The 12,245-nt window shown below is 48.7% G+C and overlaps 5 protein-coding genes across 5 annotated transcripts; 1 reads left to right on the plus strand and 4 right to left on the minus strand.

Annotated features, from left to right (window-relative positions):
* Nucleotides 1–122: 122 nt before the first annotated feature.
* Asppvi_011029 (MATE family efflux transporter) lies at nt 123–2,228 on the minus strand (the record flags this gene model as incomplete). Its single annotated transcript, XM_043306865.1, has 3 exons — nt 123–929; nt 991–1,349; nt 1,406–2,228. The coding sequence occupies 3 exons, from the start codon at nt 2,226–2,228 to the stop codon at nt 123–125; spliced, it is 1,989 nt and encodes a 662-aa protein (XP_043162800.1).
* Nucleotides 2,229–3,103: 875 nt separating this feature from the next.
* Nucleotides 3,104–3,783, plus strand: Asppvi_011030 (DUF202 domain-containing protein; the record flags this gene model as incomplete). Its single annotated transcript, XM_043306866.1, has 2 exons — nt 3,104–3,201; nt 3,357–3,783. The coding sequence occupies 2 exons, from the start codon at nt 3,104–3,106 to the stop codon at nt 3,781–3,783; spliced, it is 525 nt and encodes a 174-aa protein (XP_043162801.1).
* A 304-nt stretch (nt 3,784–4,087) lies between these two features.
* On the minus strand, nt 4,088–5,038 carry idi1 (isopentenyl-diphosphate delta-isomerase IDI1; the record flags this gene model as incomplete). The annotated part of the gene is made up of 3 exons (XM_043306867.1): nt 4,088–4,323; nt 4,388–4,726; nt 4,801–5,038. 3 exons carry the CDS (start codon nt 5,036–5,038, stop codon nt 4,088–4,090), a joined length of 813 nt encoding a protein of 270 aa, XP_043162802.1.
* A 2,847-nt stretch (nt 5,039–7,885) lies between these two features.
* On the minus strand, nt 7,886–9,026 carry Asppvi_011032 (putative C2H2 finger domain protein (Ezf); the record flags this gene model as incomplete). Its single annotated transcript, XM_043306868.1, has 2 exons — nt 7,886–8,005; nt 8,061–9,026. The coding sequence occupies 2 exons, from the start codon at nt 9,024–9,026 to the stop codon at nt 7,886–7,888; spliced, it is 1,086 nt and encodes a 361-aa protein (XP_043162803.1).
* Nucleotides 9,027–11,066: 2,040 nt separating this feature from the next.
* Asppvi_011033 (uncharacterized protein) lies at nt 11,067–11,993 on the minus strand (the record flags this gene model as incomplete). The annotated part of the gene is made up of 2 exons (XM_043306869.1): nt 11,067–11,531; nt 11,961–11,993. The coding sequence occupies 2 exons, from the start codon at nt 11,991–11,993 to the stop codon at nt 11,067–11,069; spliced, it is 498 nt and encodes a 165-aa protein (XP_043162804.1).
* Nucleotides 11,994–12,245: the final 252 nt, after the last annotated feature.

Consider the following 12,245-nt stretch of genomic DNA (forward strand, 5'->3'; position numbering starts at 1 on the left):
ATGAATCCTCTGGTCGAATACTCAGTAATTCCTCAACGTCCATTTACACATATCCATTTTGATAAGGGGGAGGCAGCATATCATATGCACCACCAATCATAGTATCAACTACGCAAAGACATTTATGTCATCGCGTTTCTCCGAAGGGCATCAGTCACAGCCCTATTCCAATCTGCCCTAACGAGGAAGATTGCCTCGATGATCGAGACAAGACCAAGCGCAATAGCGACACCGGACCAGAGACCAAATAGACCCCAATTCAGTCCAAAGGTTGTGCCAAAGCTGATCGGCATCGCAATAGCATAGTATGAAAACAGCTGGACGTAACCTCCGATCTCTTGCCTTCCGATACCGCGCAGGATACCATTGCAGTTTGCCGCGAGGGCGTCAAAAAGCTGAAACGCTGCACACAGAGGTAGAACTCCAGCTACGAGCTTGATTACTTCCTCATCTGACGTGAATAGAACGGGAATATAATGGCGCAGCGATGAGAGGACGATCATGTTCAACAGACCGACGATGACCGCAAATGCCATGGTCACCTTTGCGGAAGTTTTCGCGGCATCCACAAGCGTTGCACCGATGAGATTTGCGATGCGAGTACTGCCGGAGATAGACACCGGGAAGGGGATTTGGAACATAATGCTCGAGATTGTGGACAAGATCGACTGCGCAGCGAGGGGAGTTGTGCCAAGCCATGACGATGCCAGAGTTAAGACTTCAAAGGCAAGGCATTCGGCCTCCACCATGACCAGTCCGGGCAGTGCAAGCTGGATCATCGGACCCCAGTTCCGAAAAGCACGCTTTGTCAAGCCATTCCAGCATTCTGAGCCCGCAATGAAGTACACGTAGAGGAACAGGAAGAATGGCATTAGCCAATCGGTAATGGCGACTGATATCGGTGCACCAATGAAGCCCAAACCAACTTTCTAGTTACGAGTCAGTCAAGTTCGACCAAACTATGCGAGAAATTGATTGGAGCGGTCATACCCAGACGAGGAACCAATTCATGAATGCATTGAAAGGGGCGCAAATCAACAGAACGTAGAGAGATGCCGAGAACAACCCCTGTGCCTGCATGTACCGTTTCCCGCTTTCAAAGCAAGCGTACCCCGGCGCGCCCAGAGCAACCACCTTCAGGTACAAACCTGCCAACTGGGCGACCTCTTTCTCCGGAACAATTCCCATAAGAATTATATCGGCGAAATACCAAATAATTGCAATAGGAATKGTAATAGTCCAAAGGAAGAAGACCATCTTCTGCATTTGCAGACCGACAAGCTTCTTCTTTCCAGACCCGTATGCCTGCGAACAAAGAGTATCTAAGCTGGTTGCTAAACCTTGGTAGACTACATGGCACAATTAGAATGACAAGATTAACGTAGAATGGAGGAAACTGACGAACCTGCGAAGCCGGTGATATTTGCAGTCATACTTGCCAAGCTAACAGCACCGAGCTCCTTCTTGCCCAAATGACCCAGGGTGAATATGCTCGCTACCGTCAGGGAATACTGAAGCAGAAAGGTAATAGTAAGCGGGGCAGCGTATCTGCTTATCACCAGAGCTTCTCGCTTCCATGTTGTATGTATCAGACCAGCAAGCACTGCTTCCTCCCACTTTCGATCTATCGCTTCAGCATCTCTCAAGCCATAGTCAGCGCCACCATTCCCAGCTCCAAGCAGAGAGGTAGCTTCTGTCGGTACAGCAGAAGCTTCCGTCCTCTCCGGCCTCTCCACTCCAATACCAGACTCCAGTGAATCCACAGGCTCCGGGGACTTTGATCTGAGACTGCGGGACAGAAGGCCGCTAAATCTGCGCCGCCGTCCGTTGTGCTCATGTGTTCTGGTATCATCCGAAATAACATGATTATCAGTCAAAAGACGTCTTTCCTCTTCGATTGCCAGGTCACGTTCCCTCCATGAAAGATGTTCTGGCTCTCCTCGGTGCGGAACAACTGTGCTATGCGACACAGTGGTGAAAAAGCTAGGGCGTTGGTAAGAGCCAACTAAAGAATGGGGAACTGTGCCGGGCTGACTATTGATCGCACGTACTGTCGAGTCCTCAGAGTTGTCATCGTCTTCGGTGGTGGTTATTGAGCCTTCGTTATCCGCATAATTTTCAATATCTCGAGCAATTGCCATTTCTGCCAGAGGGGAGCTTGACATGCAACGACCGTGAAATGTTTGCTCGTCGGCGTTGAGCGAGCGACTGCCTTGACTGCGAACCATGCTGACAATTATTTAGAGGCAGAGGATTAAGCTGTCAATTGCCGAGTCTATCCGAAGGATGCTGAGATACGCAGCCGCTGTCATTCACCCGGTCCCAGTTCTCAAAATGAAGCGTCCTCAGCCCTTCATTGAAGTACAGGAAACAAAGCACAGTGATTGGGAGCGGAACGAACAGCGTTGGGGGAGCTAGATTATTAGCAGACTCCGCGTCGATGACCGCGTGCGGCGATAAGAGAAGATCAGGAATAGAGTTGTGAGGACCGGATATTGAAAGGGCCCCACTGCCTTTTTGACGTCGTCCAAGAGCACCAGTCATGACTCATCTCGTATCAATTGACTTTTGAATTAACAATATCTTATTAGTGCCTATTTTCTAAGACACAGACACGAATAAGAGATACCTTCAAGATCAATTGTTCTTCAGATATCAAGAGACCATGCTTAGTACTCTTGCATTGTTGCTCGGACAGTAAACCCCGCAAACGTCAGTATAGATTCCACATCATCCCATCCAAACAAGACACAAGCTCTCGAATTATTGAGTGGTTGATCTGCACCCAACAAAGTCCATATGGAGTCCCATACTTGCTGTCGACTTTTGGACATCGATAGACAAATCAAACTGAGGATGACGGCAGCAAACATCAGTCGATTGCAGGGCGTGAGTTGGCACATGACATCAGCTCAAAGTGGACTAGCAGATGCATATCACGTGCTCCTATCATCGGATGGGTCAATAACTGGACTCATGTGTTAATTGATCCTACTTCACTGTGAAGGAATTGTGGTTATTCCCCCGCCATGAATTTCATAGCTGCCCCTGGATGACCACACCTTCCGAAGGTTCTCTTGCGAGAATTTTATTCATACTCGATATGCCTGAAAGCATGGCAGGCCAGGATCCATCCTCTCTACGGCCACGATACAATCCAATAATTAACGTGACGAACTCGAATCCAGTGATAGTAGAGGAGTAAGTAGAATCCTACGTATGCCGCGCCCTCATTTTACTCGGACCAGGGAACCAATTGCGGCGGGTTCGAGACCGCCGTGCACCCACTCTGTCTTCTTCGATCACCTTGATAGCATCCCTTGGCCAGAGTTTACCCAACTGACCCAATGCTCCAGACACCTCGAGGATAGGAAACACCTCTTCCTCAGCCGCCCTCTCTTCGGAGCTCTCTTATTCGAGAACGTCACCTCCGATGCTCGAGATCACTGCGCAAATGAACGCACATTCCTCTCCTGGCTCCGGCTATCCATGTACCTCGCCGTTGTCTCGATAGCGATCATCATTTCGTTCCACTTCCGCACGCAACCAACGGGCCTTGAACGCCACCTGGCCCTTCCGCTGGGAATTATCTTCTGGGTTCTGAGTCTGACTTGTCTTGTGAACGGGTTCGGGAACTATATCCAGACGGTGGTGAAATATAGTCGGAAGGCGGCCCTGGTGCAGAGTGGGTGGAGAACGCAACTTACTTTTACTGTGGTTGGATTGGTGATTTTCGCCTGCTGTATCTTGTTTATTGTCACTGGAGCGGAGACTCGACGTTAGCTGCAGTCGGCAATTTTTTGGGTAAGAGGTGCATGAGTCGATGCTAGTCATTCGTAGCTTTATGGCCCTGGCCCGCAAGGCGACTTACTGATTGCCCATGAAACAGAAATTAATGATATTGTCGAGTTCTGTAAATGCAAAAGAACATCGATTGGCTCCTTATTGAGGAATCATGTTATAAAGTGACTGGCTCATGCCATGGTATGGTATCATGCTATTCTCCAAACAGAATATTGAAAGTGCCAGATAGTGCTGGCTATAAACAAAAGAATCCTTCACCGTGCGGTCTCGTTGTGCAGACCTCTCACATGCGGCGAATCTCCTTCTCCCCCTTGTACTTCTCCAGGCCCGCCGTGCCGAGGTGACTCCACCACTCGAACAGCATCGAATTGCAAATCAACTTGAACCAGGGCGTGAATTGGAGGCCTGGTTGGTTGAACATCTGCTTCAATTCCTCGGCGCTGACATACTTCGTATCGCGGACTTCGTTAGGGTTCACGTTCAGGTCGACATCTGCTTGAATAAAGAGGATATAGTCGACTTGAATGTGTCAGCAATGACTGCAAAAGCCAATTCAGAAGCCATCAGGGTATCAGGGACATACTCTCATGCTCGCCCCATTTTCCATCACTGGGCGCCTTGTAGTGAATCCTCGTGAAAAACTCAAACTTCTCCAGAGGTACTTGCTCCGCCTTGATTCCAAGCTCCTGGTCCAGTTTTCGCTGCGCAGCACGTTTCACACCCTGCACAGCAGCCTCGAGCTCGGCGCCCGTCTCGCCTGGAATACCCAATGGGTGAGAGCAGCAGGTGTTCGTCCACATATCGGGGAAGGTGATCTTCTCGGAAGCGCGCTGTTGCAGTAGCAGGCGGTTGTTGGAGTCGAAAAGGAAAACTGAAAATGCACGGTGAAGCAGACCCCGGTCGATGTTGGTCATGAGATGGCCTATCCATCACACTGGTTAGTAGAATGTTTTTTGAGAGACACCCGAAAGATAAACAAGGAATTGAGACACTCACAAGCCTTCTTGCTGGCACTGCCGATGGGCTTATCGTCGTCATCCAGAACAATGCATACTTCGTCCATCAAACGGACCTGTTCCTCATCGTAGCCAGCGAGCTCTTCGCTGTCTTTGGCGGAGTCCGTTGTCGAGGGGAAAACCTCCCGAGCCAGCGATGTATCAACTTCGGGGAAGAGAGTGGCGACATTCTCCGCCGTGATTCTTGGGGGAGCAGAAATTGTTGTAGTGGCGGTCATCTTGGTATGTGTCTCTGGACAATGTATTAAGTTGATATTTGCTGGAGGATCGAGAGGCTTTCGAGAGTTCTGAAAAGCGTCTGAGAATTTTACGGTTTTGCCCCCCCTTGGTTATTCATAAAGGCAAAACCCCGCCCGTGATTATAAAGCGGTGAGGCGAACAAGGGCAGAATTTCACAGATCGACCACCAAATCAGCGGTGATTATCATAGTTTCCATTATTGAGTCCCCGCATTTCAACACAAGGGTTCCCTATTATCGCGTGTAGTGGTACAATGATGATTGACAGCTTATTATTATCAAAGTTTATCACAGTGTATCTACCTGCTATGTATAAGTCTGTCATTGAGCAAGCACTTGATGAAATTCCTACGTCCTCCCTTATGTCAACCCTTTTTAGGATTGCTATACTCTCTCCTTCCTTGTCCTCATCAGATCCGATACACTGTCTCCTGTCAAAGAGTGAATAATAAGACCAAGACAACTTGAATAATTGCCACCTGTTGCAGACTCCCATGTGACGAACAGCTTACTCGCCCGGGCAAACAGGGATCCTCATACCATACGGAGTACCTGCTATGGAATCCTATAGAATCCCTCTCTGATGGCCACCCTGATCAGATGATACCTTATGGATAGAGTCAATACTTGAATGAGGTAATGTCCGGAGTGCTAATGCCCATACTAACCAATGAAGGATTCGCAGCGGAGGTGTGTTGCATATCTCCAGCTATCAAGTAGTCATAGCCTGTTAAACCTACATGTCTTGAAATATCAATTGTCCCTGAAATAACTGCACAAACTACAGATATTCAATTGATTGTTTGATCAATACGCTAGGTGACGAATGATTGTCGTGACTCATTCCAACCAGGATCTTGCTGCCTGTTGGAGCAGCAGAGGCTCGATCGAGCGATCCCAATGCTCTCAGCTGGTCGTCAGTAAAATACGCTGTACTTAGTAAAGTCTTGGGTTACACTGCCTCAGACAGTAGGGACGGAGAGATAACGGCCCTCACCTGCCCGTAACTTATGCAACAATCTACGAGTACGAAGTATGGAGTATTGAGTACAGCATCAGAAGAAGGGTTCGCACTCTCACTGCTGGATCATCAGCTAGATGTGGTCTATTTAGTATTCACATGCAGTGGTCTGACAAGTCATAGTCTAGGTGACAACTGATACTCTACGTTCCTTACTTTTATGATTCCAGCATATCATTGTCCATGTCAGAAAATGCTGAGCAGTACGGCGTACGGAGTAGTGTACGGACTACGGCGCAAGTGCCTCACTAGACTATCTAGGCGTGCAGTGAGCCTAGGCTCCGAATCCCCCGTCGTCCGATGGCAGGTAAGGAAAGATCCGACTTCAGAGTACTTCGGCGAACTTTCCAATAAACCACCGCCAATGGTAGGAGTATCTGATACGAGCTGCTTGACCAGGCACAAGGTAAGTTGATTGCTGTATCGAAGGAAACGGACTCCGGCATATTCAGCCTATCGGCATTGCCGATTCCGTCGTCTTGATATAATGATCGGCTAATTCGTTGCTTGGGCGAACATTCCTATATGAGTCTAGACCATCGCTCAGAGTCACGTCAATCTCTACATGAGGATGGACGTGAATTTGAGATTGAAGCACGGAGTAGATCATTAGACTAATCAGCACTGTCTTAATGAGCCAAGGCCGGTATTTACTCCTTTCAGCAACCAGTAGATGATATTTAACTTGCTGCAGTTCACACGGGTGATGGAGCAGATGGGGAGCAGTTTGTTTGTTCGTTGCACCTACGCACTCATCGAGATTCCAAATCTCAGAGTGGAGCCGGTCCCCTGACGGTCAGAGCCGAACATTTTTAAGGCGTCGCGGATCAAGTTTAGCTTTCCCGGTCATCCACAATATCTCGTATTCTGTCCAATTTGTCAAAAGTGGAATTAGTCAAAAGTGGACTTGCCTATCTACGTAGCACGAACATCCTTACCTTTATGTCATGTTAACTAGCTCTTAGGCTGCCAGCTGGTCCGAACTCGGAAGTCAAGGCGGTCTCATGAGTTGCGGTGGATCAGTGCTCTCACACGAGGATTGAACTAAACAGATGCTGGTGTATCCCTCCTGTGTTGACCCTACTGCTATCATCCCTACTAGCGAGATGATTGTCTAGTTACCCTTTTGGCTGAGTGGTTTGATATATGCCAGATGCTGTATCTAAACTGATGCTAGAGATCATATTAATGCTTCCTGCGAATCATCACGCTCAGCATGACCTCGCAGTGGTCAACGCCAGGTCCCTATCTTTACATGTTATGCTATGCCGGTTATTGACAGCCTAAAAGACTGCTTTGCCCTCCGCCAATGAGATCCATGCAATCAAAGAAACAAAATCAATCAGTATGGAGAGAAAAAGAACGCCGGTATATCTTCGGTTTGCCTTCTGTTGCCGCTCGCGTAAGTGAAAATGCTACAGAAAATGGCCTCCCATAAATGCTCAAATGCTCCGGGGTATTCGTTATTCTATTGAGAATGTATGCAATGTCGATCGTGAACCTTTGCTGTAGTCTTGCAAACGAAGACTTTAAGATGTCGTGTGTAGGCCACTGGCAATATGCGGTCAACGCAAATTGCGTGGCCAGGTCGTTGTCTTTTCAGGGAAGCCGTGTCGAGCTCAAAATACCAATTGTTTGCCATGTGCCGATCCAAAATCATTTGCTGGGTTGGGGATGTACGTCTGGCGAGCCAGAAGAAACGGGTTGACAGGGGGAACCGGTGGGTTCCCTGCCTTTCTTGGGACTGGATCTTCGATACTTTTGCCGGCAACCATATGCCTTATGTCTGTTGAAAATTGCCCGTGTTAGAACAGAGGCGGGCTAAAGATGGGACACAAGGTGCGAACTTGCCTTGCCAAAGTATCTTGCCTGCTGAAACGCCGGTCACATTTGTCACAACCGAACTTCCGCAGTCCATGATGGATCTGTTGTTTCGCGTGGATTAGCAATAGACATAACGAGCAGGCCCACTCGACTTACACTATCCACGTGTCTCTTCAAGTCAGTCCTTCTTCCGAAAGTCTTTCCACAAGCCTCGCACGGGTAGAGTTTTCTGCAGCTGGGATCGTGTCTTTTCATATGTTCCCGGCAATTTGAGCGTCGAGTGAAGCGGGTGCCACACACGGTGCAGACGAGGCCGCTAGCAGAAGGCACTTTGCACGAGTCAGTATGATTTGATGTCATCGTGGCTGCCCGAGAGGTGAACTGGAGAGTCTGGGGTATTGGTATCGTTTGACCGTGGCCCAGGGAGTCTTCTGATATGGGATCAGGCTTAAGAGCGGTGTCGCCCTTCTCTTTTCCAGGGGATGCCGTGATTTCAAAGGTGTCGTTCACCATGAGTTGAGGTATCGTTGTGGACGTAGAGACTCCAGACGCATCACTCGGTTCAGAGTAGAGCAGTGGATCCGGGCAATCGTCATATTCTTGCTTTACATGGCACCATCCCTCGAAAGGAGTGGTGTTGTCCGAACAAGGCGTACCTGGCCACCTATGGGACGGCTGGCTGCACGTTGTATCCTGATTTCCCACATCCAACGTCGAACAGTAACTCGGTGATGCGCTTAGGGTTTGGGGGCTATAAAGGCTGTGGGGAGAGGTGGACACATCATGGTGAACAGGGAAGGATTCGTAGCATGCCCCAGTGGTAAGATTCTCAATCTCCAGACAGGGCTCGAACAGGGACGGCATCAATTGATCAGGCCAGTCGGTCGTCGGTTGGGACAGTGTTTCTGGAGCAGAGCAAAGTCCCATCTGACTGAACTGAGCCTCCATACCAACGTAAGTGATTCCAAGACCAGTAGGTGGCTGCGAACTGCTGGGATAGTTTGCATGCGCGAAGGCCTCAGTCGCGTAACCGTGAGTTGTCTCTATCATCATCGAGTTGTCATCAGATGAAGTGACAACATAGGTTGAAGCGGACGGGAGGGATTCGGAGGTCCAATTCATGACCAGAAGTCGTGCTGTCACAATCGCAAGGAAAGATGTTGTCTGGAGCTGTAATTCACTTGACTTGTCTTGTTCCTTTTTAAACTCCGGGTAAATTGAGTCGGATCTGTTTGCAACCTCACAGTCGAGACCTCGGACGGATGGAAAAAGATATTAATATCAAAGAAACAAGAAGAAAGCATGCAAATTATATAAAGCAGCGTTTTGACTCAACAGCAATGCTGTTGCAGGGTAAGTATTGCGGCGAACATGTGTAGCGGCTGAGAAGACGACAGAAGATTCAGCCATATGACGCTCACCTGTGTACATTTCCCGCCGCATCGGCGCAGTAGACACAAGGAAAGCAATTACCTTAACGCCTGAGTGGGCAAGGCAGACTTGGAAGGGGAGAGAAGAGAGAATGCGGTGGAGGAGCGAGAGAGACTGTGAAGGGGGTTGTGGGAAAGCTAGCTAGGCAGGGCCGGGCTGGACTGATCATTGCAGGCCATGTCTGCAACATTCAGATAGGCGCAATGATGGAGACTTGTGCACAATGACTTAGCGCCGGAAATGTGTGATCAGCCAGAGTTGTCAAATTATTAATTTTGATCCATGTTCCTGGGGATTTGAGGGGGCGACGCTTGGTGTGGCCGAAGAAAAAAGGGTGGAGAAACAGGCAGCCCACTGGGGCCTGCTGTGTGGTACTGTCTTCGACAGGGTCTGAAAAGGAATAATTCCAAAGGAAAACAAGTCATAATAATAAAAAAAAAAACAATAGAAAGAGGGGGGCAGAGAAATGGATTGGTGACGAGAGAGGGAAAATACCTATCTCAGCAGCCCACAGGACCGGGGGTTGCATAAGAGTGAAGGAAGACCAGTTGGTAGGATGGGATGGGTAGAATAATGATAAGTGCTCCAGCGTTCTCTCTTCACGTTCTGCGACTGGAATAACCGCGTCCTCCTAGTTTCTGGGGGGTGAGGGAATGCCACTGCCACCTTGTTTTCCCCCGATCATCGCCGCCTGGTCACTCATTTCGTCTTATCCTGCTGCGAGACGAGCATCAAAGAGGTTTAGTTGCGACCCGACAGTCTGGTACCTTGCTTGGCAAATGAGCAGTGCGTGTCGCCGGGTGTGATTGGCACAGCTGCGGAATCCCAGAAATCAAGAGTTGGGAACAGACTGGAAGAAAGCCAGAGTGTGAAGAAACAAGGGAGTCCTGCAGGATTGTGATGTTGGGAGACTGAAAGGCGGTTGGTGATGGGTGCAAAGTTGATGCAGGAGATGTTGTCGAAGAGCAGAGAGGAAGACGAGGACGAAGAAGCAGGAGTAGAACCTGGTCGAGCCGCTCCCCTCTCCTAATCCCAGGAACAGGGGAAAGAGGGGCATTGCCTACAAAGTACCTTTACTACAAATAGTGTCTCTTCACAAGCAGACTGCCAAGTAAATGTTTCAATTACCAAAAGTGACTCTATACTTTATCTATGCTAGAAGGTAACTGTTGGTTTGAGGATGATGGCGCCTGGACTACCTCACGACAAATGACTCAATCTTTGATTAATTCTCCAGGAGCCGAATACTCTTCATCTCATGTAGTGAGGATAGATATACTTGCAATGCCACGGGAGATCATGAAAATCGTCAAAAGACGGGAATGACTCAGGCATACCTTTTAGGGTTAGGAAAGGAATTTCAACAAAGTCGCGATAAGAATAGACTATGCGGCAGACGGTGATGGCCGAGAGTTATCTACAGGGTATTCCATAATTTCGTACATATTTGTTGTCTATCCATAGACAGTATCTGCATATACTAAGGCATCTAAGCAATAATAACGAAATCCAAAGGCCCCATCCTGAACCATGGTTAGTAGTCAGACTTGTCGCTGGCCGGTGCTCGCGCTAGTCTTTTAGACTATGGCCCCAGCCATCCAGTCAGTGCGTGTGTCTATCATTTTAGGTCGTGGTCTGTTCAAATGGAAGTCTGAAACTAGTCGACGGAGTAACTAGCCTCAGAATATCTAGCATGTTCTTATTTTCTGCTCTAATTACTGTCCCACAGTCTCACAGTCGATTTCGTTGGTGGAAAGCTACTGTAGCTGCTACGCGCTCCACTTGGGTGCGCAACCGTTCCAGCTCGTCGATCATACCCGCTAAGTCATTTCGCCCGGCCTCACCTGGGGACAGTCCGCACCCTCCACGGGCTTCCGCATGCTGAGCCGCGTTAGTCGATCCCTTGGGTTTCCCACAACCCAGCTGCGACGTATCGACTGTGGAGGCACGGAGCGGAGCGCGGTGCGCGGAGAAAGTGAAGTTAGCCTGTATAGAAGGGGTAGGCTGTCCAGTCGCTTGAGTAGGCGGAAATTGATTGTTTCGTTGCGAAACATAGCGGCGGCTAGACTCAAAAGCCCAGATCAAGGCAACAAAAGGAAGGTGGGTTGCCCGGAGAAGAACGATGCGAACTCGACGGATATGTCCGGCGGACAGAAACAGCCTAAGGGGCCGAATGCAGAGAAGTGGAATGAGGTTCTGTGCCGTTTAGCATTGGTATAAAGTCTAATATGAGCAACCAAGCCAAGGTTGGTAGGCTAATAGCCAAGTAGTGCTCATTGGGTATAGGTTAGCCACGATAGGACTTACCAAAGGCGGCATAAAATACGTTAGTCTCCTGGAGTTGCTGCTTTCTAGGACGTAAATGGATAACCTATTGGCAACACATTAACGACTGTTGGAGATCGAATCAGTAGGCGCGACAGGGGTGCTACGAACTGGAAAAGATACTCTTCCCGTGCATGAGCCATGACCTATATGCAGGTTGATTTAGCAATCTGCACATGAGATTTCAAAGCAGGTCGAAATAAACGCACCCCTTCTAGACTCATGCTCATTAAGCTAACCAGAGAGGAGATCAATAACAAATTTGTCATTGACACGAACAAGAGCCTGTTGATTGCGCACATTAGTCATCTCTTCGTTTTGTGCTTTCGCCATCCTTCCTTCTCGCTCCACTTTCGAAGTTCCTTCAGAAAGCTTCGTGTATATTCAATTGTCAGGCGGCTCGTTGGAGGGGTGACTGGTGGCGGGCGTCTAACTGCGCCAACCCCACATACCACACCACCAGCATCAACCCGGAAAGAAAACAAAATAATAATAGTAATTGGAGACAAAAAGCAAATAAACCAAATTAAAGGAAAGGAAGAAATAGAAAAGAAAGACGAGATTCATAGCCACTTCAAGGTTGAA

This window comes from Aspergillus pseudoviridinutans (genome assembly GCF_018340605.1).
Source record: "Aspergillus pseudoviridinutans IFM 55266 DNA, scaffold_9, whole genome shotgun sequence".
Classification (NCBI taxonomy): domain Eukaryota; kingdom Fungi; phylum Ascomycota; class Eurotiomycetes; order Eurotiales; family Aspergillaceae; genus Aspergillus; species Aspergillus pseudoviridinutans.